We start from the raw sequence: 26,134 nt of genomic DNA, 5'->3' as shown, positions 1-26,134 counted from the left end.
CGAGGTGATGAGAGGTGTTGGGTTTCCAACAGACATAGCGTTTTCCTTGATGGCCAAAAAGCTCAATTTTAGTGTCATCTGACCAGAGTACCTTCTTCCATATGTTTGGGGAGTCTCCCACATGCCTTTTGGCGAACACCAAACGTGTTTGCTTATTTTTTTCTTTAAGCAATGGCTTTTTTCTGCCCACTCTTTTGTAAAGCCCAGCTCTGTGGAGTGTACGGCTTAAAGTGGTCCTATGGACAGATACTCCAATCTCTGCTGTGGAGCTTTGCAGCTCCTTCAGGGTTATCTTTGGTCTCTTTGTTGCCTCTCTGATTAATGCCCTCCTTGACTGGTCCGTGAGTTTTGGTGGGCGGCCCTCTCTTGGCAGGTTTGTTGTGGTGCCATAATCTTTCCATTTTTTAATAATGGATTTAAAAATGGTGCTCTGTGGGATGTTCAAAGTTTCTGATATTTTTTTATAACCCAACCCTGATCTGTACTTCTCCACGACTTTGTCCCTGACCTGTTTGGAGAGCTCCTTGGTCTTCATGGTGCCGCTTGCTTGGTGGTGCCCCTTGCTTAGTGGTGTTGCAGACTCTGGGGCCTTTCAGAACAGGTGTATATATACTGAGACAGATCATGTGACACTTAAATTGCACACAGGTGGACTTTATTTAACTAATTATGTGACTTCTGAAGGTAATTGGTTGCACCAGATCTTATTTAGGGGATTCATAGCAAAGGGGGTGAATACATATGCACGCACCACTTTTCCGTTATTAATTTTTTTGAATTATTTGAAACAAGTTATTTCTTTCATTTCACTTCACCAATTTGGACTATTTTGTGTATGTCCATTACATGAAATCCAAATAAAAATCAATTTAAATTACAGGTTGTAATGCAACAAAATAGGAAAAACGCCAAGGGGGATGAATACTTTTGCAAGGCACTGTAATTATCCGTACTGGTCAATGACTATAACGGCAATTCTGATCCAACCATAAATTTGTACATTGTGCCCCTGGCCCGAGAGGATGGAAGTTCAACATGTAGCTAGATGTAGTAACGTTAGGCTAATGTTAACTAGCTGGCCTGGCGATCGTTGCCCATGAAATGTATTCTGCCACTGTGTCTTCTTATTGTCTCGGCCTTAGGCCTATATATCACGGTGTCAAGGCATATGAACTAACAGGTCATAGAGCAGACAATGCAACGATCACAACACATAGGTTGTAATATGGCTTTTTTTCCTGGCTTGGCTTCCCCAGTGATTTTACCCATGCGCCACTACTACTAGTCTTACGCATAACCTAACCCGTCCTCCTTTATCCGGGCTTGGACCGGCTTGTAGCTTTTTTGAGAAAGCACTAGGTGGAGTTTGTGGAACATTTCTTTAATATAAATGGCCAACCGGTTGGTTTTGCCATTTAAAAAGTTGTCCCTGCTCACACGATGAATGGGCAGGATCTCTAACACATGCTTTTGCATGTGTACAACAGGTGCTACCTCAAGTAAAAGTCGTTTTTCACAACTTGACAGTGTCATTTTGGCATGATCACATCAGTGTCTCTAAATTAAGCGATATTGGAAAATAATATAATAGAAATACATAATGTGATTTATGTGCAATAAGCCCAATAAGACCAAATTTGACAAGCTCCTATTGCCTCGGCATCCTCTGCATAATACTGCACTTCTAGTAGACAAAGCCAACACTTGGCCATATCACTCACCCTATTTTTCTCTGTTTAAACCAATTGAAAAGATCTGCTAGCAGAATTAATTTTTCATTCCAATGCCTTCAGCCAGCAAAATAAACAGTGTCTATGATATACTTATAATAATAAATATATGCATATTATAATAATATTACTTATATCATGTAATTTCAGAAGTTATATATTCGTCTGCGTTTTGTGCCTTTGTGTAAGGGGCTTCCACAGCCTCTACAAGCCTGTGAGGTCTACAATGGCCTTGATGAAAATGGTATCATCCCTAAGGTAGGAGCTTTTGCCTGTCAGTTTAGCTAATGGGCAGAAGAGTGGGCAGCCACTGGCTATGTTCATCTCACTGATTGGCCGCTGGAAGGAGGTGGAGCTGACATCAGGTCGGAAGGCGTCAATAATATGCTCCCGGTTATTCTGATCCAGCAGCATCAGAGTCACCTATAGGGAAGAGAAATAGGAGGGAGGCTTAATATTTTGTTTGTTTTACAATGCATTCTGTTGTAGTTAATTATGTTAGACATAAGTAAGATGAAGTTAATATGACAGACTGATTGAATCAGGAATCAGAAAGGTAAAGAAACTCACTTTCTGACTGAAGGGCCATTTGAGCAGAGCGTCACACTTGCCCCTCATCACCACGAAGAAAAGAGAAAGGTGTGTCCCTCGACCTGTTCCGTCCCCATTCAGATACAGTCTTAGACACATCTTATAGCCATACTTACTGGAGTAGAATGCTGTGGGAGAAGATAAACTACTTTAGACAGTCCCTCAGTATCTGCCTCTGACTAACACACACACATACTTGTGGAATTACATTGCGATAAATGTGTATCGGTATGGTATATTTACGATACATTAACGAGTAAGGATATGCAGGACTAGAGAATAACATATCATCAGCGTAGATCTAACCTGGTGAGAACATGGCGGGTGTTCGCCCGGCCACAGAATCCTGGCGGCGGCGTGAGAAGTCAGCGATCTTCCAAACAAACACACCGTCAAAGGTGCAGAACTGGAGCTCCCTCAGAGTCTGGTCTGTCTCGGCTAGCTGTAGATCCCGCATGGTGAGAGTACGCTCTAGTTGACGCACCTTGTTGCTGAGGTTCTCAATCTTGTCCTGGTCTAGTCTATGTTGTCGTGAGAAGGCCTCTAATGTGAGAGAGCTCCTCTCTACTTCTCTGTTCAGTACACACACTATATTCTCCAGCACTGTTACCTGCAGGACCACAAGTGGAGAACAGAGAACACAATGAATACCAGTCCTACACTATGTGTTGTTGTATCTTCAACAACTTCACATGGACAAATTTTCAGGTAATCTATTATAGTTAAATAACAACACAGTACATGTACGATGCCAGTCTGTTTCATAATTTACCAGCTTGATTATCATTGCCCCCGTCACACACGAGGAGGGACAACAACAACCACATTTGGGCTGCTAAATTTAGACACAGACTAGCTTCTGTACTTTTCCTACATAGCAAACACATCCGATCAAATGAGACCCACCTTCTGGTCAAGGCCACTGGTCTGTCCAGAGGCAGCGGCTCCGCCCCCGGCTGTGGCTGCAGAAGCTGTGGCTCCCTCCTCAGGAGCGCGGTAAAGGCCCAGCCCAGAGTCCTCCTGCCACTCCCCCGGCCCCGCGGCCTCCGGACACTGCAGCCGCACCATAGACATCATCGCCAGGATCAGACGCATGTGCTCCATGACGCTCGTCTGCTCGTGGTCACTGTGCTTCCCATTATCAATCTGCAGTGACACAACACAAGGCGTTTAGCACACCGAGTTAACTAGTCTGTATGATACTGTTGTGTCAATTTCAGATGCCCTTCAATATTGCAATTCAAGCTGGAATTCAATTGTAGGGGGCTGCACATAAAAGATCATAGAGCATTTACTCTCTACAAACACTAGATGTCTCTTTTGAAACATGTCTCTCTTTTAAGGGTGTGTCCAATACCCAAGGGCAGATCTAAATCAGAGATACACTGAACAAAAATATAAACATAACATGTAAAGTGTTGGTCCCATGTTTCATGAGCTGAAATAAAATATCCAGATTTTCCATATGCACAAAAACCTTATCCACCTAACAGGTGTGGCATATCAAGCAGTTGATTAAACAGCATGATCATTACACAGGTGCACCTTGTGCTGGGGCCACTCTAAAATGTGCAGTTTTGTCACATAATAAAATGCCACAGATGTCTTAAGTTTTGAGGTAGCGTGCAATTGGCATGCTGACTGCAGGAATGTCCACCAGAGCTGAAGCCAGAGAATTGAATGTTAATTTCTCTACCATAAGCTGCCTCCAACGTAGTTTTAGAGAATTTGGCAGTACGTCCAACCGGCCTCACAACCGCAGACCACATGTATGGCGTCGTGTGGGCGAGCGGTTTGCTGATGTCAACGTTGTGAACCGAGTGCCCCATGGTGGCGATGGGGTTATGGTATGGGCAGACATAAGCTACGGACAACGAACACAATTGCATTTTATCGATGGCAGTTTGAATGCACAGAGATACCGTGACGAGATTCTGAGGCCCGTTGTGAGCCCCATTTTTAAAGGTATCTGTGACCAACAGATGCATATCTGTATTCCCAGTCATGTGAAAGCCATAGATTAGGGCCTAATGAATTTATTTCAATTGATTGATTTCCTTATATGAACTGTAACTCAGTAAAATCTTTACAATTGTTGTATGTTGCATTTATATTTTTGTTCAGTATAATAGTCATCTTTGCACCCCAACAATGGGCAAGTTTCTCTCGATCTACAAGGCTACACATTTGGCATATTTATTTGACTGACAAATTAGGTCAGGTCATAGCAAAATACTGAGTAAAACAAACCTGTTTCCGCTATGACAAACAAGAAACCAGTACTCAAGAGCTGGCTGGGACGTTATGTTCAAAGATAGGCATTTTTCAAATATCTAAAGGCATCATCATTTAGATAAAACCTTATCTGATTAGTTATAATTTATCTTCTACACATACCACAGTCTTGCAGCCAACCTCACTGAATGGACATGCAGTCTTAGACTTGGCACAGGATCTGCTGTGATCTAGAAACTGAAGGGACAGAACAGAAAGAGAAAGGTCAGGGTTATGAAGACAAATGTGGGCAAACCCTGAAAATACCCACCATCATTTCAAATGTGAAAGTTGACAGTTGAGAGACAGAACAAAATAACCTAAGTTCAAAGGTCCAACTCAAATGGAAAGTTGTGTTATGAGAATACTTTATAGTAAGACCTAATGATTAACATAGGCCATTCTGTTCATGCTCTGGCCTCCCACATGAACAAATACTATAGTATACTGTAGTATTACTATATTTATATACTATAGTATTCACTGTAGTTTTTATGCAGACTTTACTGTAGTGTTTTGAAGATATTAATTCAAATGTTATTCGTCACATGCTTCGTAAACAACAAGTGTAGACTAACAGTGAAATGCTTACTTACAGGCCCTTCCCAACAATGCAAAGAGAAGGAAATGACTGTAGTATACCATAGTATTTACTATAGTGTTTTTGCGGACATTACTGTAGTATGCTGTATACTATTGTCTTTTGTTTTATTATATTTTATTATTTGTAATCTTTTTGGGGCTTTCTCCTTGAGGAAACTTACTGGACAAACTAAAAGAGCAAATTGTCCATAACCTGTATGTAGGTAAGACTGTGATCTGAACGGTAAGGTTCCGCACTTCTGCTCTTTTCTATAAGCTGTAGGCAACACAATATATGGTCTATACTTGGCATGTAGGTTTTTCAGTCATGGGTGGCACACATTGGGAAATGGGGAAGGGGACCCGCACGCAAATATAGGTTCCATTGATGACTGACTGGCACTCTTCTGGAAGACCAGCCATTGACTTTGTTGTTTACATATCCTTTCTTACTTCCTTGTTTTTTTGTTTGCCTGGTTACTACATGATCGAGGCATACTACAGTGTGTAGTATAGTATTCTACAACATTCTATAGTTAGCGCTACACGATCAAGAGATACTACAGTGTGGAGTATAGTATTCTACAGTATACTAAAAAGTTATATAGTAAGCACTACACAATCGAGGGATACTAGTGTGGACTATAGGATTCTACAGTATACTACAGTTTACTAAAGAATTATATTGTAAGTACCATAGTATTCTATAGTAAACTGTAGTATTTTTTAAATGTGGGCTACTCCTCTTGGCTAGGCAATAATGTATCCTTATTGAAAGCAGAAACAGTATGGCACCAACAACGCTAATAAGATAAGATTGACTGACCTAGAAATGAAGCTAAATTACATTTACATTTTAGTAATTTAGCAGACGCTCTTATCCAGAGCGACTTACAGGAGCAATTAGGGTTATGTGCCTTGCTCAAGGGCACAGACAGATTTTTCACCTAGTCGTCTCGGGGATTCGAACCAGCCCAGCGCTCTTAACTGCTAGGCTACCTGAAAGGTCACAAAGCTACAGCAGAGCACAGACCTTTTCCCGTGGGATCTTTTTCTTTCCACAGTCCTTGCACTGAATGGGAAACTTCTGGCAGATTTCATCATGAGCCTGTAATACATGAGGAGTGGTAAGAGAATATCAGTTCATCCCAGAGAGTAAGGAGGACATTCCATAAGCATCTCATCACCATCTTACTCTAAAGTACTGTTGCTAATTCTATATTTGTTGACTATTGGTGTTCTCCAGATAAGCTCCCTCACCTTGATCTGCTTGAAGTTGAAGGAGACTTTGCAGTACTTGCAGTTCAATGTTCTTGCTTCACATTCTCTCTCGTTGTGCCTCTCTTTTTCACTGCGCAGGATGAGGACCTGGCAGGCTTCACATGGTACCCGCTCATACTCACACTTGCCCTCGTGTTGTGCCTAGAAACAAAAACAAAGACACCATCACTGACTATTCAAACAAATTCATCGCATGCAGCCCGGATTGTAGACACATCTGGACACAAGCTTTGAGAGGGGGAATGGTACATGTTAGACAGCATTTGAAAACCCCCGGAACCAAATTGAGTAGTTTGACAGCGCTTGTTAGATTTAGTGCACAATGAGATTTAGTTCTGGGTTTTGAGATCATACCATAAACGACATTAATTCCTTAACAGACTTTACAGTGGGGAAAAAAAGTATTTAGTCAGCCACCAATTGTGCAAGTTCTCCCACTTAAAAAGATGAGAGAGGCCTGTAATTTTCATCATAGGTACACGTCAACTATGACAGACAAAATGAGAAGAAAAAAAATCCAGAAAATCACATTGTAGGATTTTTTATGAATTTATTTGCAAATTATGGTGGAAAATAAGTATTTGGTCAATAACAAAAGTTTCTCAATACTTTGTTATATACCCCTTTGTTGGCAATGACACAGGTCAAACGTTTTCTGTAAGTCTTCACAAGGTTTTCACACACTGTTGCTGGTATTTTGGCCCATTCCTCCATGCAGATCTCCTCTAGAGCAGTGATGTTTTGGGGCTGTCGCTGGGCAACACAGACTTTCAACTCCCTCCAAAGATTTTCTATGGGGTTGAGATCTGGAGACTGGCTAGGCCACTCCAGGACCTTGAAATGCTTCTTACGAAGCCACTCCTTCGTTGCCCGGGCGGTGTGTTTGGGATCATTGTCATGCTGAAAGACCCAGCCACGTTTCATCTTCAATGCCCTTGCTGATGGAAGGAGGTTTTCACTCAAAATCTCACGATACATGGCCCCATTCATTCTTTCCTTTACACGGATCAGTCGTCCTGGTCCCTTTGCAGAAAATCAGCCCCAAAGCATGATGTTTCCACCCCCATGCTTCATAGTAGTATGGTGTTCTTTGGATGCAACTCAGCATTCTTTGTCCGCCAAACACGACGAGTTGAGTTTTTACCAAAAAGTTCTATTTTGGTTTCATCTGACCATATGACATTCTCCCAATCCTCTTCTGGATCATCCAAATGCACTCTAGCAAACTTCAGACGGGCCTGGACATGTACTGGCTTAAGCAGGGGGACACGTCTGGCACTGCAGGATTTGAGTCCCTGGCGGCGTAGTGTGTTACTGATGGTAGGCTTTGTTTCTTTGGTCCCAGCTCTCTGCAGGTCATTCACTAGGTCCCCCCGTGTGGTTCTGGGATTTTTGCTCACCGTTCTTGTGATCATTTTGACCCCACGGGGTGAGATCTTGCGTGGAGCCCCAGATCAAGGGAGATTATCAGTGGTCTTGTATGTCTTCCATTTCCTAATAATTGCTCCCACAGTTGATTTCTTCAAACCAAGCTTCTTACCTATTGCAGATTCAGTCTTCCCAGCCTGGTGCAGGTCTACAATTTTGTTTCTGGTGTCCATTGACAGCTCTTTGGTCTTGGCCATAGTAGAGTTTGGTGTGACTGTTTGAGGTTGTGGACAGGTGTCTTTTATACTGATAACAAGTTCAAACAGGTGCCATTAATACAGGTAACGAGTGGAGGACAGAGGAGCCTCTTAAAGAAGAAGTTACAGGTCTGTGAGAGCCAGAAATCTTGCTTGTTTGTAGGTGACCAAATACTTATTTTCCACCATCATTTGCAAATAAATTCATAAAAAATCCTACAATGTGATTTTCTGGAGAAAAAAAATCTCAATTTGTCTGTCATAGTTGACGTATACCTATGATGAAAATTACAGGCCTCTCTCATCTTTTTAAGTGGGAGAACTTGCACAATTGGTGGCTGACTAAATACTTTTTTTCCCCACTGTATGTGAATTCCTCAAACAAAAGGAGTAGGGTTATGACTGGTCTTAGTATTTGTATTGAAGTTAAATGGTATTTGAATTGTAGGTAGGTTTAACACCTGGCATTTACTCATGAGTGTACTTTGGGAGGAGATGTAGTTTACAATGACTGTAAACCTGTGCATAGATCCCTTTCCTGGAGTCAAATGACCTGATCGCCCGAGTGGCCTCATGGGTGGAATGTTATTAATAATGTTCATAATTTCATAATTAATCAACATTATTTTTAAAACAAACGCTGAAAATCCGGTGTTTCTATGTCAAACGGTTTTGTTATATTTCAGTCTTCTGTGGTATATAAAGTGTAATACTTGGATGCACCCCAGTTAACAATTGATTGTGGTTGTTGCAACAGTTGAACCAGTGTATTGCACCCTGCAGGTAAGCAGGCAGTTATGGCCTTTTTCATATTCAAATACAAACATCCCCCTCTGAGCGGGAAGCATGATAGGTGCGTGTGGCCTGGGAGTGTTTGTGAGGGTGTGTAAAGTAATCTTTGTGTCATGGAACGCAAACACAATACTGCTACACAGTTCATGCGGTAACTAGCAAATTGCAACTGAACATTTACTGTGCTTCCTTTTTGTCTCATCTCAAAAACACGTGGTAGGGTAAAGGAGGGTGGGGTATTTCTGCTCTGTGGGATCTCTGCTCCCTGAGCATCAGTGGAAGCAGCAGAGCTGGTGAGTACACATCTATTTTCTTCATTTTGAGTTGGAACTTACCATACAGGCATGGCCCACTGTAGGCTTCCATGACTAACTCTTACCACAACCAAACCCGAATATATCTCCACCCACCCCTAACTTTAACTGTAACCAACGTCAACAACGTGTTTAATTAACATAATTCCCTGAATGGAAACTAAAATAGTGGAAAAAGGTCAGCCCATCCCGGTTGGTTAGCAACAGTGTATATCTTCCCATTCCCCAGTGTGACATTGAATGAGGTTTGTGTCTTTCATTTCTCCATCTTGACATATCACACTACCTCCTACAACCCTAAAAAGGTCAGAGAAACACTTGATAACACTTCTTTTGAATAGTCTGTAGAGCATCTACAGACTATCAGTAACATTTCAACTAACTATCCACTAACCCTAACCTTTATCCTAACCCTAAACATAACCCTTACCCTTACCCTAACCCTAACTTTAACCCTTACCTAACCCTTATTCTAAGCCCTAACCCTAACAGTAACCTTAGCCAGCAGTTGCTTGTCAACAGATAGTTTGTTGATAGTATGATCATCTGGAGAGCATCTACAGATGGACTATCCGGACTATCCAAATTAAGTGTGACCAAAAGAACAGAGGTTTAGCTAATCAGCAAGTTGTCAGCGTGACATTCATCTACACAATGTGCACGTATGCAAAAAAGAATCTCCTGAATCAGCCCTATAGCAGTGTAGATACCAGTAGTACTAGTATCACTACTTTTTCCCCATGTGAAACTACTGTTGATTTGCAGTACACTGTAGGCTAAACTTCTACCCACAGCTCTGGGAGACGTACATGTACCGGTATCAATCATTACCCAAAAACCCCTTTTCACTGCATTAGCATAGACAAGCATGTCACATATAATTGACAGTCTTGACACCCCTTTTATAACCCAAACAGCATATTTATATGATTTATAAGACGCAAATACAACACTGACCAAATAAAAAAAGGAGAATGGCCTTTTAAAACGTCCCCCTCGCTGACATGCCTTGTATTATACAACAGTACATGTTTGTTTAACTTTCAGAGCTGTAGGGCAAAGTTCCTTCCTCCAGAAAAATACTTTCCTCCTGTTTTTAAAGCACTAAAGTCAAAGGACAAAAATCTTAGCATTTTGAGATGTGTAGTATAGCAGCCAGTATCATTATTATGAGTATTATTGCTAAGTCTTCCAGTGAATACTGTAAACAACATGGTTAATCTAGCCCAGCAAGACTTTGGTACTTTCCACTTTCCGCCTCATACATAGTAGAGTGCCAGAGCGAGCAGGCAGGGACTTTCCATGCTGAGCCTTAATGAGACAAAGGCATTCTGTTTCAAACAGAAAGTTCACAATCTGTGTCCAATGAGGCACCTAGTAACTGTAGGTTCACTGTTGAAGTCCTTACTATACCTCATATTCTTTGATGCAACCTGTCCAAGAGCATCCCTCATTGATACATTTGGCAGGCAGGCTGGCGATTTCTCTACCAGCTGCATTGTCTGGAAAAGCCTTTGGGGGGGGGGACAAGAACAAAGAGGGGGGGGGACAAGAACAAAGAGTACTGTAATTACATAGCTGTCTGGTTCACTGTGAGCTGTCCAGACAATGTGGGGTGTGGTTGAAGGATGTGGTTGGCGCCTCGTGAAGAGGGCATCTGGCAAACTACATAAGTAGGGAAATGTACTACATGGTTCACTTCTCCCCCCTCAAGTTTCATTTTCTCCCTCAAGCTTTGAACTGTAATGAATAGGAATCTTGTGAATGAAAACATGATTCACCAGAGATATTCTTAGAAGTCAAATGAATGGCACCAAGGCTTACCTCATTGCTATTGAGAATGGACTGGGGCTCCTCGTATATCTCCTCTTGTCGACAGGCTTCACAGGGCTTGGGTCCAGAGCTGATGATGGAGACATACGTCATGTGATTTTACAGTTAAAACATGATTTCAGTGGCTGGATAGAGGGCTCTTAATGCATTAGCCTCACCTGATCCACTACCAGCGTCTCTGATGATTACCAGTGGGCTATAAAGCACAGGGCTAAACTGGAAAGATGAATCATGTAACTATGTAGCATACGTAGCGCTTTGCAGAATACATGACACTTTTGTTGGGCAAGTCATGTCAAGTGTGGGATAAAATAGGTGATAGTCAGATCTACAGCAAGACACTGTAATTATAGGTATTAACAACACTATAATTAGAGAGCACGGGCAAGACATACAAGGACAGGAGCATCAGCATGCAAGGCAACAAATATGCTAACACAAATTAAAAGGTTGAAGTTTATATCCACTGATTGGTTGAGTGAATTTAAACAGATGATAAGTGTGAAGGAGGAGTCAGACCACCAGTATACTGAAGAGGGTCATATATGGATATCATTTACACTCTAAATAGTTGCACTATGAGAGCTCCCTGTGTGGGGTGAGTGGGTTCAAACTAAACCGGCTAGGTTTTTAAATAGTACAATTCTTGAGTAGTCATAGATGACTACATGACTTCCTTGCATTTCAATATCAGCACAAAGAGGGCACTCGGAGTTCCAAGTATTTTATCTGAATTGTAGAGGCATGCATCAGACTGTGACAGTAAAGGTTCATAGTCAAACTTATGTTTCTCCTGACAAACAACTTAATAGCTGTACAGTATTTACAATTACCTTCCATGTACACCTTCACTTATTGCTTTCCCCAGTACAGATTCTATGTAGTCTGATCTCTGATAATGATGTCTTTACATTTCACAAGTCAGAAATGTCCGGTCTTGAACATACTCTGATAACTCACTGATAATCAGATAATCCTGTAACTACATAATGCTGATGCTCAACTCCACATTTTTGACTGGAGTTAGCAAATTAAATGGGCAAAAACATTGCTCTATCATTTGTGAATTATTTAAAGGACTAAAGGTGTGACAAAAAACTTTAAGATCACAGTTAAAAAGAAGGAGGCATCACAGAAGAAAAAGGTGCCCAAAGTTAAAAGAACACCAGTGTGTTAATGATCAGATTAACAAAACACAAATAATTAGGCAGTGTGAGATGGAGAGGAAAAAACATTCCCGGGGAGTAGAAATCTTTAGTAGGAATCAGCAAGAGCAGCCTGGTCCAGTTTTACCACCTCCAGAGCTAAAATCCATTCCAGATAATCCCAGTGGAGGCTGGACCTGCATTAGTGTTGATCATCTGACAGTGCTACCAGACTCCCACCGCAGACAGACACACTCAGTCTATGATGGCTCATCAAGTGGAAGGGTGAGATGCTGATGGGAGCCAAGGTAACAACAACAACACCACAGAGAGACACTGCACTGCTGCAACTACAGCAGGACAGGGTGGGGTGGAGCAGCATGCTCAGTGAGAATGGGTTTTTAAAGGTGTGGGAAAGAGCGAGGTTTGCAGAGCTGGGAGAGTGGCTGTGGTGAGATGATCCTGTAGTCTACCTGGTGAGCAGTTTCAAACAGTGGACACAGAAGCGATGTCCACACTGAGCCTGGACCGGCTTCCTCAGGACCTGGTGACACTGCTGGCATTGGTACTTAGTTTCCATGGAAACAGCCAGCACACTCTTGGGTATCCCTTGGAGGGAGGAGTCTAAAGAGGGCAGGGAGATGCGAGCCATGCTCCTCCATCAACTTCTGATACAGCTTCCTGTGTAAACAAACATCAAACACTATTATGAGCAGATGGATCAACTGCATGCATCCCCTACACCCTCCCTTCCCAGGCCACCACAAGTATAGGCTAGCTGCAGAACTCAAACAGTTCTGTTTATTCATTTGCAGCTGTTGCACGTGGGATGCATGCACAGTTGAGTTGTGCACCCCCCCTAACACATCCACAACCAACTTCTGCACATAGAAATTGGCTTACTTCAGCTAACTATCAATGCAATGCAAATAGCAAACTATGTAAAGCACTAACTCTTAAAACAGACACTTCTTTAACATATATTTCAAGAGTTCAGGTTGACAACTGATCTATTGCCTGTATTTCTGCCTTGAGTGCTGTTGCACCTCATTTGGCATGTTCCCTGGATACAAGCCGACACTTTTCTTGGTATATAACAAACTAGTACTTTGTGTGCCAACAAAACAGCAGTCAATCAATCTTTCCATTGACAAGACAAAGGCCTATACACTAAAAGCCAACTATGTTGTATGTGTTGTCTGAGCACATTCCAGTCATTCAACATTCTACCTCATACCAAAACAACAATACATACATGCAATGCCATGCAGCAGTAGCTACTTAGTAATCAACAGATAATTCTACAGGAGAGGCTTGGCAGGCCAACGTGCAGTATGGACAGATTGAAGCGTAATCCTTTTAGTCTCAGAGAGAAAGGATTCTCGTAATACTATCAAAGGGTAAAGTGAAGTCCCTTCAAGACAGCTTGTGAAAGAGAAATAAGATGTGAAAGAGGATGTATTGTGAAATGAAAAGGAGTTCTAGCTTGTCTGGTTGGAGTCTGGCATGAAACACAGCAGTGTTATCATTGGACAAAAATGCAAAGTAATGCAAACACTGATAACCTTTCTGATGCTGGCATAAGAATGGGTATCCATAATAAATACTTTTCCAACTGAATCAGCCATGTAAATCACGTGGCCTATACAGTATGCAAGACAGTGCAAAGGCTTAATTAAATACATTAGTTAGCCTATGTAGCTATCTCTTTCCCTTATTCTAAGATGGCTGGATCCACAAAATAAATGATTATATTTAGAGCACCCTGTTTGGACTGCAAGCAAGGATCAGAGACTATGTGGGAATCACACCAGACCAGACACAATATAGCAAGCCAATAGATAAGCCTACCAGCTGCCAGTTGCGTAAAGTAGAATAAAGGCTATTGTAGAATGAATACACAGGGTCTGACTTGTGGGTTACTTTGTACAGAGGTAAGAATGAGAAAGCATTTATCAAAACTTGTGATCCTGCATGTGATAATTCATCATAATTCACATGTTTTGTCATATGACACAGCTGGGAAGAACTAGGCTAAATGTGATTTGTGATAAACAAAGAACTGTGATGACAAGTCCATGACTTGGCAATAAGGCACAACAGATTACAACCCTATTTCATACAATATACCAGTGGCGACCCGCCATTAAGGGCAGGTGGGGCTCTTGTTATTAGCTAAAGAAAAATATTCATGTCACAAATCAGTTTGCAAACAATGTTAAAAAATAAAATAATAATCATTAAGTTAATAAAGCCGCATACAAACATGGTCTCATTCTGAAGTATGGCAGCTCCAAAATGCAGGTGTGCTTTCTGTGGTGGAGGGGCAGCCAGCGAAATACAGAGCGTAGGAGTTGGTAATCTTCTCTAGTTGCGCCATGATTGGCTCAGTGTTCTGTCACTCATGGGGACACTATGTCACCGCAGAATCTACAGGGAGAGCTAGGCTGTTCAAACTCCCTTGGATGCTGCCATAGATTTACAATTGAAGTGCCCATCCAAGAAGGCCCAAGGTCATTGGCCACAGATAGAATGACGTCAAATCACATAATAGCTACCATAGCTTTGATTGGACTGATCATGTCAACATCATACTTTCAAAATCTTAGCTAGCAAGCTAGCTAGCTAGACAAGCAGTCATCATCATGAATCACATCAACATTCTACTGGCAAATCCTTTTCAATCCTTGTCATATGTAGAGAAAACATGTCGGTGCTCATCGGCCATTGGACATAAACATTACACAACATGTCGGAAATAGCAAATTCAACAATGAGTGGTTTGGAAGGAATAAGTGGTTAACTGCGAGTGTCGCAAAGCAATCCCCATTTTGCTTCCCCTGTCTGCTATTCGATGGAGAGGGTGTGTGGTCCAAGTCTGGGTTCAAGGATTTGAAACATCTGTCTGAAAGGGTCTCTTTTCCAAGCTTAAAAGGATAAACATTCACACACAACACCATCAGCCAGAAAAGGTTGAATAGATTGGCCATGCTGTCAATCCAGCATGACTTCTGCCGCATTCAAAACAACTGGAAACTCGGAAATCTCAGACTTCAGTGCGTTCAAGACAACTGGGAACTCTGAAAAAAAAACGAGCTCCAACTGGGATAATACATTTTGAACGGTCCTGACATTTAATCCTAGTAAGAAATCCCAGTTTTAGGATCAAAAGTCAAGCCATTGTTTATCAGGAAAATATGTAAACCGGGGGGGGGGTATCCAGGAGGGGATACTATATAATGTTGTTGGGTCTGTAACCATGTTTGCCAGTGACAGCCTCTTCCCTTTCAAATATATTTTTTCAACAAAACGTTCAGCAATAGACCCAATTCCAGTTGCCATTGCGAGGGTTGTTTTGTTTGCGCAATGCGCTGTCTGTGCTTGTTTTATTGTCTATAAAAGTGGATCCTCATGGAATGTATTTTCCTTCCTTTTTAGACTACATATTCCTAATAAAGTACTTCAAACCGTGTCTCTCTCTCCCCCTCTCGCTCGCTCTCTGTGTGTGGTAACTTCAAGAACTGTAAAGTTAAGGCCTCAAAATCTTGCTGAATTTATCTGAACTAACATCTCTGAATTTCTGTTGGTGTCCATTTTGAAAGTGCTGAACGAATAGGCCTACCTCGTCGCAGCTCGGTTGCTTGCACTTGCTTATACTTAGAGCTAAGTGTTAATGATATAAGAACAAACATTATGAATTTACTGAACATACAGTGGGGAAAAAAAGTATTTAGTCAGCCACCAATTGTGCAAGTTCTCCCACTTAAAAAGATGAGAGAGGCCTGTAATTGTCATCATAAGTACACGTCAACTATGACAGACAAATTGAGAAAAAGAAATCCAGAAAATCACATTGTAGGATTTTTAATGAATTAATTTGCAAATGATGGTGGAAAATAAGTATTTGGTCACCTACAAAAAAGCAAGATTTCTGGCTCTCACAGACCTGTAACTTCTTCTTTAAGAGGCTCCTCTGTCCTCCACTCGTTACCTGTATTAATGGCACCTGTTTGAACTTGTTATCAGTATAAAAGACACCTGTCCACAACCTCAAACAGTCACACTCCAAACTCCACTATGGCCAAGACCAAAGAGCTGTCAAAGGACACCAGAAACAAAATTGTAGACCTGCACCAGGCTGGGAAGACTGAATCTGCAATAGGTAAGCAGCTTGGTTTGAAGAAATCAACTGTGGGAGCAATTATTAGGAAATGGAAGACATACAAGACCACTGATAATCTCCCTCGATCTGGGGCTCCACGCAAGATCTCACCCCGTGGGGTTCAAAATGATCACAAGGGGGGACCTAGTGAATGACCTGCAGAGAGCTGGGACCAAAGTAACAAAGCCTACCATCAGTAACACACTACGCCGCCAGGGACTCAAATCCTGCAGTGCAAGACGTGTCCCCCTGCTTAAGCCAGTACATGTCCAGGCCCGTCTGAAGTTTGCTAGAGTGCATTTGGATGATCCAGAAGAGGATTGGGAGAATGTCATATGGTAAGATGAAACTAAAATAGAACTTTTTGGTAAAAACTCAACTCGTCGTGTTTGGAGGACAAAGAATGCTGAGTTGCATCCAAAGAACACCATACCTACTGTGAAGCATGGAGGTGGAAATATCATGCTTTGGGGCTGTTTTTCTGCAAATGGACCAGGACGACTGATCCGTGTAAAGGAAAGAATGAATGGGGCCATGTATCGTGAGATTCTGAGTGAAAACCTCCTTCCATCAGCAAGGGCATTGAAGATGAAACGTGGCTGGGTCTTTCAGCATGACAATGATCCCAAACACACCGCCCGGGCAACGAAGGAGTGGCTTCGTATGAAGCATTTCAAGGTCCTGGAGTGGCCTAGCCAGTCTCCAGATCTCAACCCCATAGAAAATCTTTGGAGGGAGTTGAAAGTCCGTGTTGCCCAGCGACAGCCCCAAAACATCACTGCTCTAGAGGAGATCTGCATGGAGGAATGGGCCAAAATACCAGCAACAGTGTGTGAAAACCTTGTGAAGACTTACAGAAAACGTTTGACCTGTGTCATTGCCAACAAAGGGTATATAACAAAGTATTGAGAAACTTTTGTCATTGACCAAATACTTATTTTCCACCATAATTTGCAAATAAATTCATTAAAAATCCTACAATGTGATTTTCTGGATTTTTATTTCTCATTTTGTCTGTCATAGTTGACGTGTACCTATGATGAAAATTACAGGCCTCTCTCATCTTTTTAAGTGGGAGAACTTGCACAATTGGTGGCTGACTAAATACTTTTTTTCCCCACTGTAAATGTAATAATGTGTGTATGGTTCAAAACTCATGTCGGCATTCGTTATTATTGAAGGAGAATGCGGTTTTTAACGAGATACACAAATCCACAAGGAGTCAGTAGAAACCATATTTATTTAAGCAAGTCAGCCACATCAGCTATGGTTTTTTAAAAGGCAGTAAATGAGGCTGAATAAACTGTTTAGCTGCCAGACGAGGCTCCGCTGATAGCCAGGTGTAGCGGTGGTAAGGATTCACTCCATAGTGCTGAAAGGAAAGCTACGCTGTTGAGACAGCTTTATGTATGCCCTAACAGTTTGTGGGTACCGTTTGTCACCGTTATAGTGCAATGAATGTATTGTTTAGTGTTGTGTTGTGTAGTGGCTTTGCTGGCATGCATCTATAAAAATTGGGTGAGTTTGCACCACCAAGATTTACATGCTAAAATCGCCACTGCAATATACAGCAGGATATTATATTGTAACTGCAGCCTCATTACAAGTTTTAGGCTTGATTGATTCTCTATAGAAACCATATCAGCAGGACAAGCCAAGCGGAGAAAGATAGCCTGTGTAAAACAGAATCATAACGCCAAAACACATTACTGGTATCCTGGAGACCCCAGCGTCCCTAGTGATTTGTTCTCCCTAATCAGTAAACCATTGATAACAGAACATGAGCAGGGCTCTGGTTAAAGGTAGAGTCAGGTAAAGAGAGTCAGGTAAATAGAGTACATTGGCCCCTGTATGTAGCCTTTTTTTATTGTGTTATTTATTTGATTTGTAAAAAATAGTATTTAGTAAATATTTTCTTAAAACTGCATTGTTGGTTAAGGGCTTGTAAGTAAGCGTTTCATGGTAAGGTCTACACCGGTTGTATTCGGTGCATGTGACAAATAAAATTAGATTTGATTTTAAGTGCATTTTATCAGCCTCTTGGTGGAGCTATTCTACTGCTAATGTTACTTCACAGCCACAAGATGGCACTCTTACTGCAACTTTGCAGCCCCCCCACCAAAAGTAATAAAGCTATCACGTTCCTCTTTAAGTTCTTCACTCATCTTTCCAAACCCTCATTTCATGTACTTGTTGGATAGCCTATAATTGAAGAAGTTGAGCTTATCATGTATCAGTTGACAATGACAATCACTGGCTCTGGTTCTTGCACATCAACAATTTGGGGAACACGGGTCACCTATGGGTATAAATTCGACAGTAGATAACTAGTGTCTTGGCCAGTTTGATATCTAAAAAGGATTTCTCTGATTAAACCAATGGGAGGTGAAATATACAATCAATTTTTTCAAATCATTAGCACATCTATTTAATCAATTCTTGTTGCTCAAAATGTATGGCAACTTGACCATCCGGTGATGGTGGGTTGTTGTATTTGGTGCATGTGACGAATACAATTTTATTTTATTTTATTTAACCTCTACGGGATCGGTGTCCCGTATACGGGACGGTTGAGCTAACGTGCGCTAATGTAATTAGCATGACTGTTGTAAGTAGCAGCAAACTTTCCAGGACATGGACATGTCTTATATGGGCAGAAAGATTAAATTATTGTTAAGCTAACTGCACTGTCCAATTTACAGTAGCTATTAGTGACAAAATACCATGCTATTGTTTGAGGAGAGTGCACAACAACAAAAAACGTATCACGGCAACTGGTTTGATACATTCACCTCTGAAGGTAAATAAGGTACTTACATTCAGTAATCTTGCTCTGATTTGTCATCCTAAGGGTTCCAGAGATAAATGTGGCATAGTTTTGTTTGATAAAATCAATTTTTATATTCAAATGTAGGAACTGGGTTCTACAGTTTGAACCCCTGCTGTCTCTGGCTCCACACCCACCCCGCCCGGCCATCTAGATGTGTGAAAGTTAGTGTACAGTCGTGGTCAAAAGTTTGGAGAATGACACAAATACACATTTTCACAAAGTCTGCTGCCTCAGTTTTGATTATGGCAATTTACATATACTCCAGAATGTCATGAAGAGTAATCAGATGAATTGCAATTAATTGCAAAGTCCCGCTTTGCCATGAAAATGAACTTCATCCCAAAAAAACATTTCCACTGCATTTCAGCCCTGCCACAAAAGGACCAGCTGCCATCATGTCAGTGATTCTCTAGTTAACACAGGTGAGAGTGTTGACGAGGACAAGGCTGGAGATCACTCTGTCATGCTGATTGAGTTAGAATAACAGACTGGAAGCTTTAAAAGGAGGGTGGTGCTTGAAATCATTGTTCTTCCTCTGTTAACCATGGTTACCTGCAAGGAAACACGTGCCATCATCATTGCTTTGCACAAAAAGGGCTTCACAGGCAAGGATATTGCTGCTAGTAAGATTGCACCTAAATCAACCATTTATCGGATCATCAAGAACTTGCCTGTGAGAACCTGGCAAGCGCCAGGTACGTCTCCTAAAGTTGATTCAGCTGCGGGATTGGGGCACCACCAGGTACAGGGATTGGACTGCTGAGGACTGGGGTAAAGTCATTTTCTCTGATGAATCCCCTTTCCGATTGTTTGGGGCATCCGGAAAACACCTTGTCCGGAGAAGACAAAGTGAGCGCTACCATCAGTCCTGTGTCATGCCAACAGTAAAGCATCCTGAGACCATTCATGAGTGGGGTTGCTTCTCAGCCAAGGGAGTGGGCTCACTCACAATTTTGCCTAAGAACACAGCCATGAATAAAGAATGGTACCAACACATCCTCCGAGAGCAACTTCTCCCACCCATCCAAGAACAGTTTGGTGACGACCAATGCCTTTTCCAGCATGATGGAGCACCTTGCCATAAGGCGAAAGTGATAACTAAGTGGCTCGGGGAACAAAACATCAAAATGTTGGGTCCATGGCCAGGAAACTCCCCAGACCTTAATCCAATTGAGAACTTGTGGTCGATCCTCAAGATGCGGGTGGACAAACAAAACCCCACAAATTCTGACAAACTCCAAGCATTGATTATGCAAGAATGGGCTGCCATCAGTCAGGATGTGGCCCAGAAGTTAATTGACAGCATGCCAGGGCAGATTGCAGAGGTCTTGAAAAAGAAGGGTCAACACTGCAAATATTGACTCTTTGCATGAACTTCATGTACAGTGAGGGAAAAAAGTATTTGATCCCCTGCTGATTTTGTACGTTTTCCCACTGACAAAGACATGATCAGTCTATAATTTTAATGGTAGGTTTATTTGAACAGTGAGAGACAGAATAACAACAAATAAATCCAGAAAAACGCATGTCAAAAATGTTATAAATTGATTTGCATTTTAATGAGGGAAATAAGTATTTGACCCCTCTGCAAAACATGACTTAGTACTTGGTGGCAAAACCCTTGTTGGCAATCACAGAGGTCAGACATTTCTTGTAGTTGGCCACCAGGTTTGCACACATCTCAGGAGGGATTTTGTTCCACTCCACTTTGCAGATCTTCTCCAAGTCATTAAGGTTTCGAGGCTGACGTTTGGCAACTCGAACCTTCAGCTCCCCCACATATTTTCTATGGGATTAAGGTCTGGAGACTGGCTAGACCACTCCAGGACCTTAATGTGCTTCTTCTTGACCCACTCCTTTGTTGCCTTGGCCGTGTGTTTTGGGTCATTGTCATGCTGGAATACCCATCCACGACCCATTTTCAATGCCCTGGCTGAGGGAAGGAGGTTCTCACCCAAGATTTGACGGTACATGGCCCCGTCCATCGTCCCTTTGATGCGGTGAAGTTGTCCTGTCCCCTTAGCAGAAAAACACCCCCAAAGCATAATGTTTCCACCTCCATGTTTGACGGTGGGGATGGTGTTCTTGGGTTCATAGGCAGCATTCCTCCTCCTCCAAACATAGCGAGTTGAGTTGATGCCAAAGAGCTCGATTTTGGTCTCATCGGACCACAACACTTTCACCCAGTTCTCCTCTGAATCATTCAGATGTTCATTGGCAAACTTCAGACGGGCCTGTATATGTGCTTTCTTGAGCAGGGGGACTTTGCGAGCACTGCAGGATTTCAGTCCTTCACGGCGTAGTGTGTTACCAATTGTTTTCTTGGTGACTATGGTCCCAGCTGCCTTGAGATCATTGACAAGATCCTCCCGTGTAGTTCTGGGCTGATTCCTCACCGTTCTCATGATCATTGCAACTCCACGAGGTGAGATCTTGCATGGAGCCCCAGGCCGAGGGAGATTGACAGTTCTTTTGTGTTTCTTCCATTTGCGAATAATCACACCAACTGTTGTCACCTTCTCACCAAGCTGCTTGGCGATGGTCTTGTAGCCCATTCCAGGCTTGTGTAGGTCTACAATCTTGTCCCTGACATCCTTGGAGAGCTCTTTGGTATTGGCCATGGTGGAGAGTTTGGAATCTGATTAATTGATTGCTTCTGTGGACAGGTGTCTTTTATACAGGTAACAAACTGAGATTAGGAGCACTCCCTTTAAGAGTGTGCTCCTAATCTCAGCTCGTTACCTGTATAAAAGACACCTGGGAGCCAGAAATATTTCTGATTGAGAGGGGGTCAAATATTTATTTCCCTCATTAAAATGCAAATCAATTTATAACATTTTTGACATGAGTTCTTCTGGATTTATTTGTTGTTATTCTGTCTCTCACTGTTCAAATAAACCTACCATTACAATTATAGACTGATCATTTCTTTGTCAGTGGGCAAACGTACAAAATCAGCAGGGGATCAAATACTTTTTTCCTTCACTGTAATTGTCAATAAAAGCCTTTGACACTTATGGAATGCTTGTAATTATACTTCAGTATACCATAGTAACATCTGACAAAAATATCTCATAACACTGAAGCAGCAAACTTTGTGAAGACCAATACTTGTGTCATTCTCAAAACTTTTGACCACAACTGTATAAGCTAATGATCCATCATGTATGACATTCCTGGGAGTGTGTAAACGTATCATTTTTGTATGTTCTCTATAGTTATGTACTTGAAAATGTATCAATTTACCAATTCGGCACATTTGGGCAGACTTGATACAAAAATTGTCCAGTATTGCAACGGTTCACTGGATCAATCTGAAACTTTGCACACACACTGCTGCCATCTAGTGGCCAAAATCTAAATTGCGCCTAAACTGCAATATTATATTGTGGCCTTTCTTTTGCAAAGACGATGGAACAAATAAAATTGAAAACGCATGTTTTTTTGTTTGCATTATCTTTTACCAGATCTAATGTGTTATATTATCCTACATTAATTTCAAATTTCCACTAACTCCAAATTTGTTTCCTTTCAAATGGCATCAATAATATACATATCCTTGCTTCAGGTCCTGAGCTACAGGCAGTTAGATTTGGGTATGGGTCCGATCTTTAAGAGGTTAAAAGGTGAGTGGTGAAACGTCACAACTCTGCAACTCAGGCAACAACATTTTCTCCGAGTTTCCCCACTTGAAATTCCGGCCTGTAGGGTCATTCTAGTGAAACTTCCCAGTCGGAACTAGGAACTTCCGATAACTCCGATAGCACGTAAACACAGTTACCCACTTGCAGCTCTCTGACATCATATCATATGTCAACAAAAAAGTTGTTAATGGAAAGAACAAAATACAAATTGTAATGTTTTTCTAAGCTTTTGAACACATGCTTAAATTGATTTTTGTGCATGCATTTACGTTAACAGCTGTGATCATTTTCTTAATTGATAGGTATAACTGTTCTGTATCCAGCTAGACAATGTAACCAGCACAGAACACATTAGGCATGTGCTGTCTTGACAGGTCATTCAGCTAACTAATTATTGATTTATTGAAACTTCTATTCTAGTGTACTGATATGTTTCCTTTCATCTTCCTTTTGATTCAGAAATCGAAAGCAGCTCTGGACATACTTCTTATGGGCAAAAATAGAGCAAAACAATCATAGCTAGCTTTCTAATGACCTTTATCCTTGATGGTATTTCCCACTTAAAAGCACATGAATACACCAAACTCATTACGACATAAATGGTAACTACAACCTTCCCATTTGGTCATGAACGCAGCATTAGGGTGATTCCTCACAAAACTATAACAAAAATACATGATTTGGGGGATTTTCACAAAATGTAATCCAGGAAGATTGACATATTTTACATTTGTATCTTAAAGCATAATTGAGTATTGCTGCCTTGCTTCCGAGGCAGTTTGGAACTCTGTAGTGAGTGTTGCAACCGAGGACAGACCGCTTCAGCACTCGCCGGTCCCGTTCTGTGAGCTTGTGGCCTACCACTTTGTGGTTGAGCCATTGTTGCTCCTAGACATGTCCACTTCACAATAAAAGCACTTACAGTTTGAAGCGGGAGTGAGTGGGTGTGACAGTTGAGGGTGACAGATTCGAAAAAGATGGCGGAGGCGGACGATGAAGTGGATTATGAATCTAATGGCGGTAGAATCAAGGAGGATTGGAATGTTGTTCAAAATAATGGAAAAAAATAGCAAATAGGGTATAGTGAGGAGAATGTCCCTTTATATCTTTTTGGAGTAAGGTTTGTTAATGAGGAGTAGCTTATATAAATACCAATCTTGAGGTATCCATTTGAGCTATCCAAACTGGTGGAGAGGGTGATGGGTAAAGTGAAGGATGTGAGGATCACGAGAGGCGGGTTTGTTTTGAGTTTTTGTACTTCTGCGGATCAGAAGGAACGTGTGTTGAGGCTCTCCCGATTTGAAAAGTGTGACGTGTCGTGTGTGGCTCTTCGGAACAGGGCACCCCTCAAGGGGGTAATAGCTGGCGTCTCGTGGGAAGTTGATGTTAAAGAGATTAAAAATATTCCTGGAGTGAATGATGCACATCGGACGAATCGAGTGGCGAATTATGAAAAAGTGAAGAGTATCTGTTCTTTTGTTTTTTGATATGGAGTCTCTCCCTACTCAAGTGCAGTTGTGTTATATAAACTACAAAGTCAGAGCATTTATCCCAAGACCAATGCAGTGTGATCACTGTAAAGCTTTAGGTCATGTGTGAAGGGTTTGCAGAAGGGAGAAACCGAGATGTCCAGGTTGTGGAAAATATCCTTTAATGTGTCATAAAAGTGATGAAAAAGTGAAATGTTGCAATTGTGGTGGGAACCATGAAGCCACATCTTTTGAATGCCGGACAAGCGAGAAAGAAAATGAGGTGGCCAAAGTTAGGGTTATACAGAGCATTTCCTATGCAGCAGCGGTTAAAAGGGTTGAGGGTTTGAATGGTGCTCCTGAAGAGTCCATGGTGGTGGATAGGCCTTAAATGCAAGCTGCAGGGGTTGCCTTTCAACAAGATGACCCTGACATTTTAAAGGTTAAAAAGGTGGACTTTGTGGCCTTTATCGCAATGGTGATTAATGGAACTGCCAAGGTGGAGAAAAGATCTAGGAAGATAGAAATCATTGTGGTTGCGGCGGAACGGTTCCTGTGGATGAAAGATTTCTCAGCAAAATAGTTACATAGAATATTGTCAAAAGCCGTACCACCATCTCAGGCCCTAGAGACTGAGAAGGGAGATATGGAGATTTAAAAGAAGGAACAAATGACAGTTTTGTTGTCAATGTACTATTTTATTTGGGTGGATTTAGTTAGTTTCCCTATTATATATGGATTTTATTTTGTTACATGGAATATTGGCAAAAGCTGTATCACTCTATCAGGCCCTAGAGCCTGAGAAGGGAGATATGGAGAACTAAAAGAAGGAGGAAGTGGGAGTTGTTTGTTTTGGCAATGTACTATTTTTATTAGGGTGGAGTAAGTTAGTATCACTATTAAGTATGGATTAATTTTTATATTTTGTGGTTTCGGCAATACAATTTTTGGATGTAGTCCGCCATAAAACCCACAGAAGAAGAAGAAAGAAGAAGCACTTATAGTTGCCCAGGGCAGCTCTAGCAGTGCAGAAATTTTACAAACTGACTTGTTGGAAAGGTGGCATCCTATGACGGTGCCACATTGAATGTCACTGAGCTCTTCAGTAAGGCCATTCTACTGCCAATGTTTGTCTATAGAGATTGCATGGCTGTGTGCTCGATTTTATACGCTGGTCAGCAACGGGTGTGGCTGAAATAGCTGAATCCACTAATTTGAAGGCGTGTCCACATACTTTTCTATATATAGTGTATCATGGTCTTTTTTTGTTCTAGTTCCGTGAGGAATCAGCATTTACAAATATGTCTCATAAGTACAAACGAGAGCGAGGTCAATGATGTATGTATACTGCCAATGTAACCAATACAATAAGATACAACTGGTAAGACTGACTTCATGAAGAGAATTGGAATGGCCTAAACTAATGCCATTCAAATTCTGCGACGTTGACCCCGAAAAAAGTAAACAAGATTGCCATGAAATAATTCTCAAATAGAAATCCATCCATCCAACAATTCCTGGTAAAGTTTAGGTACGTGTATTTGTCCGTATGTATATATGTTTCTGCCTGACCAAAAAATACGCATAAACAGTAAAGCAGATCTTCCTACTCTGTGCTGCACCCTAAATACGCAGCCATCTTCAGGCAGGCATAGGCTACGATCAAGTCTGAATTTAAGCATTCTGCTCAAAACTGCAGTTGCTCGGTGCATGAGTCCAGTCTGAGTCCTCATAACAATCATATAACTGCTAGCTAAGTAACACAAGTGTTGTACTCACCAATATGTGCTCCAGTGTGATGTTACTGAAACATTTGTAATGTTGTAACTTTTGAATGGAACATGCTCCACCCCTATTGTGTA

General features: G+C 41.6%; 1 protein-coding gene across 2 annotated transcripts; it reads right to left on the bottom strand.

Annotated features, from left to right (window-relative positions):
• Window positions 1-1,107: 1,107 nt before the first annotated feature.
• On the bottom strand, window positions 1,108-26,113 carry traf2b (Tnf receptor-associated factor 2b). Of its 2 annotated transcripts, none has more exons than XM_041898403.2 (11): window positions 26,052-26,113; window positions 12,641-12,848; window positions 11,014-11,092; window positions 10,603-10,701; window positions 6,438-6,599; window positions 6,211-6,285; window positions 4,719-4,793; window positions 3,228-3,467; window positions 2,628-2,931; window positions 2,301-2,449; window positions 1,108-2,153 (listed from the first exon to the last, which is right to left on the bottom strand). In XM_041898403.2, exons 2-11 carry the CDS (start codon window positions 12,817-12,819, stop codon window positions 1,935-1,937), a joined length of 1,581 nt encoding a protein of 526 aa, XP_041754337.1. In that variant the 5' UTR covers window positions 12,820-12,848; window positions 26,052-26,113; the 3' UTR covers window positions 1,108-1,934. The 2 variants fall into 2 exon arrangements, with proteins under 2 accessions (XP_041754337.1, XP_041754338.1); XM_041898404.2 differs by lacking the exon at window positions 26,052-26,113 and adding an exon at window positions 14,430-14,453.
• Window positions 26,114-26,134: the final 21 nt, after the last annotated feature.

The sequence above is a fragment of the Coregonus clupeaformis genome, chromosome 15 (genome assembly GCF_020615455.1).
Source record: "Coregonus clupeaformis isolate EN_2021a chromosome 15, ASM2061545v1, whole genome shotgun sequence".
Lineage (NCBI taxonomy): Eukaryota > Metazoa > Chordata > Actinopteri > Salmoniformes > Salmonidae > Coregonus > Coregonus clupeaformis.
The sequence above is the reverse complement of the archived record's forward strand: the minus strand, read 5'-3'. Positions and strand labels throughout refer to the sequence as shown.

What these genes read in the sequence shown, in the direction of transcription:
- traf2b (XM_041898403.2), bottom strand. Translation starts at nt 12,819, where the DNA reads ATGGCTCGCATCTCCCTGCCCTCTTTAGACTCCTCCCTCCAAGGGATA. An exon ending in AGGTTGGCTGCAAGACTGTG is followed by an intron (nt 3,468 to 4,718) that starts GTATGTGTAGAA and finishes GTGTCACTGCAG; the next exon opens with ATTGATAATGGGAAGCACAG. An exon ending in AATGGCCCTTCAGTCAGAAA is followed by an intron (nt 2,154 to 2,300) that starts GTGAGTTTCTTT and finishes TCTTCCCTATAG; the next exon opens with GTGACTCTGATGCTGCTGGA.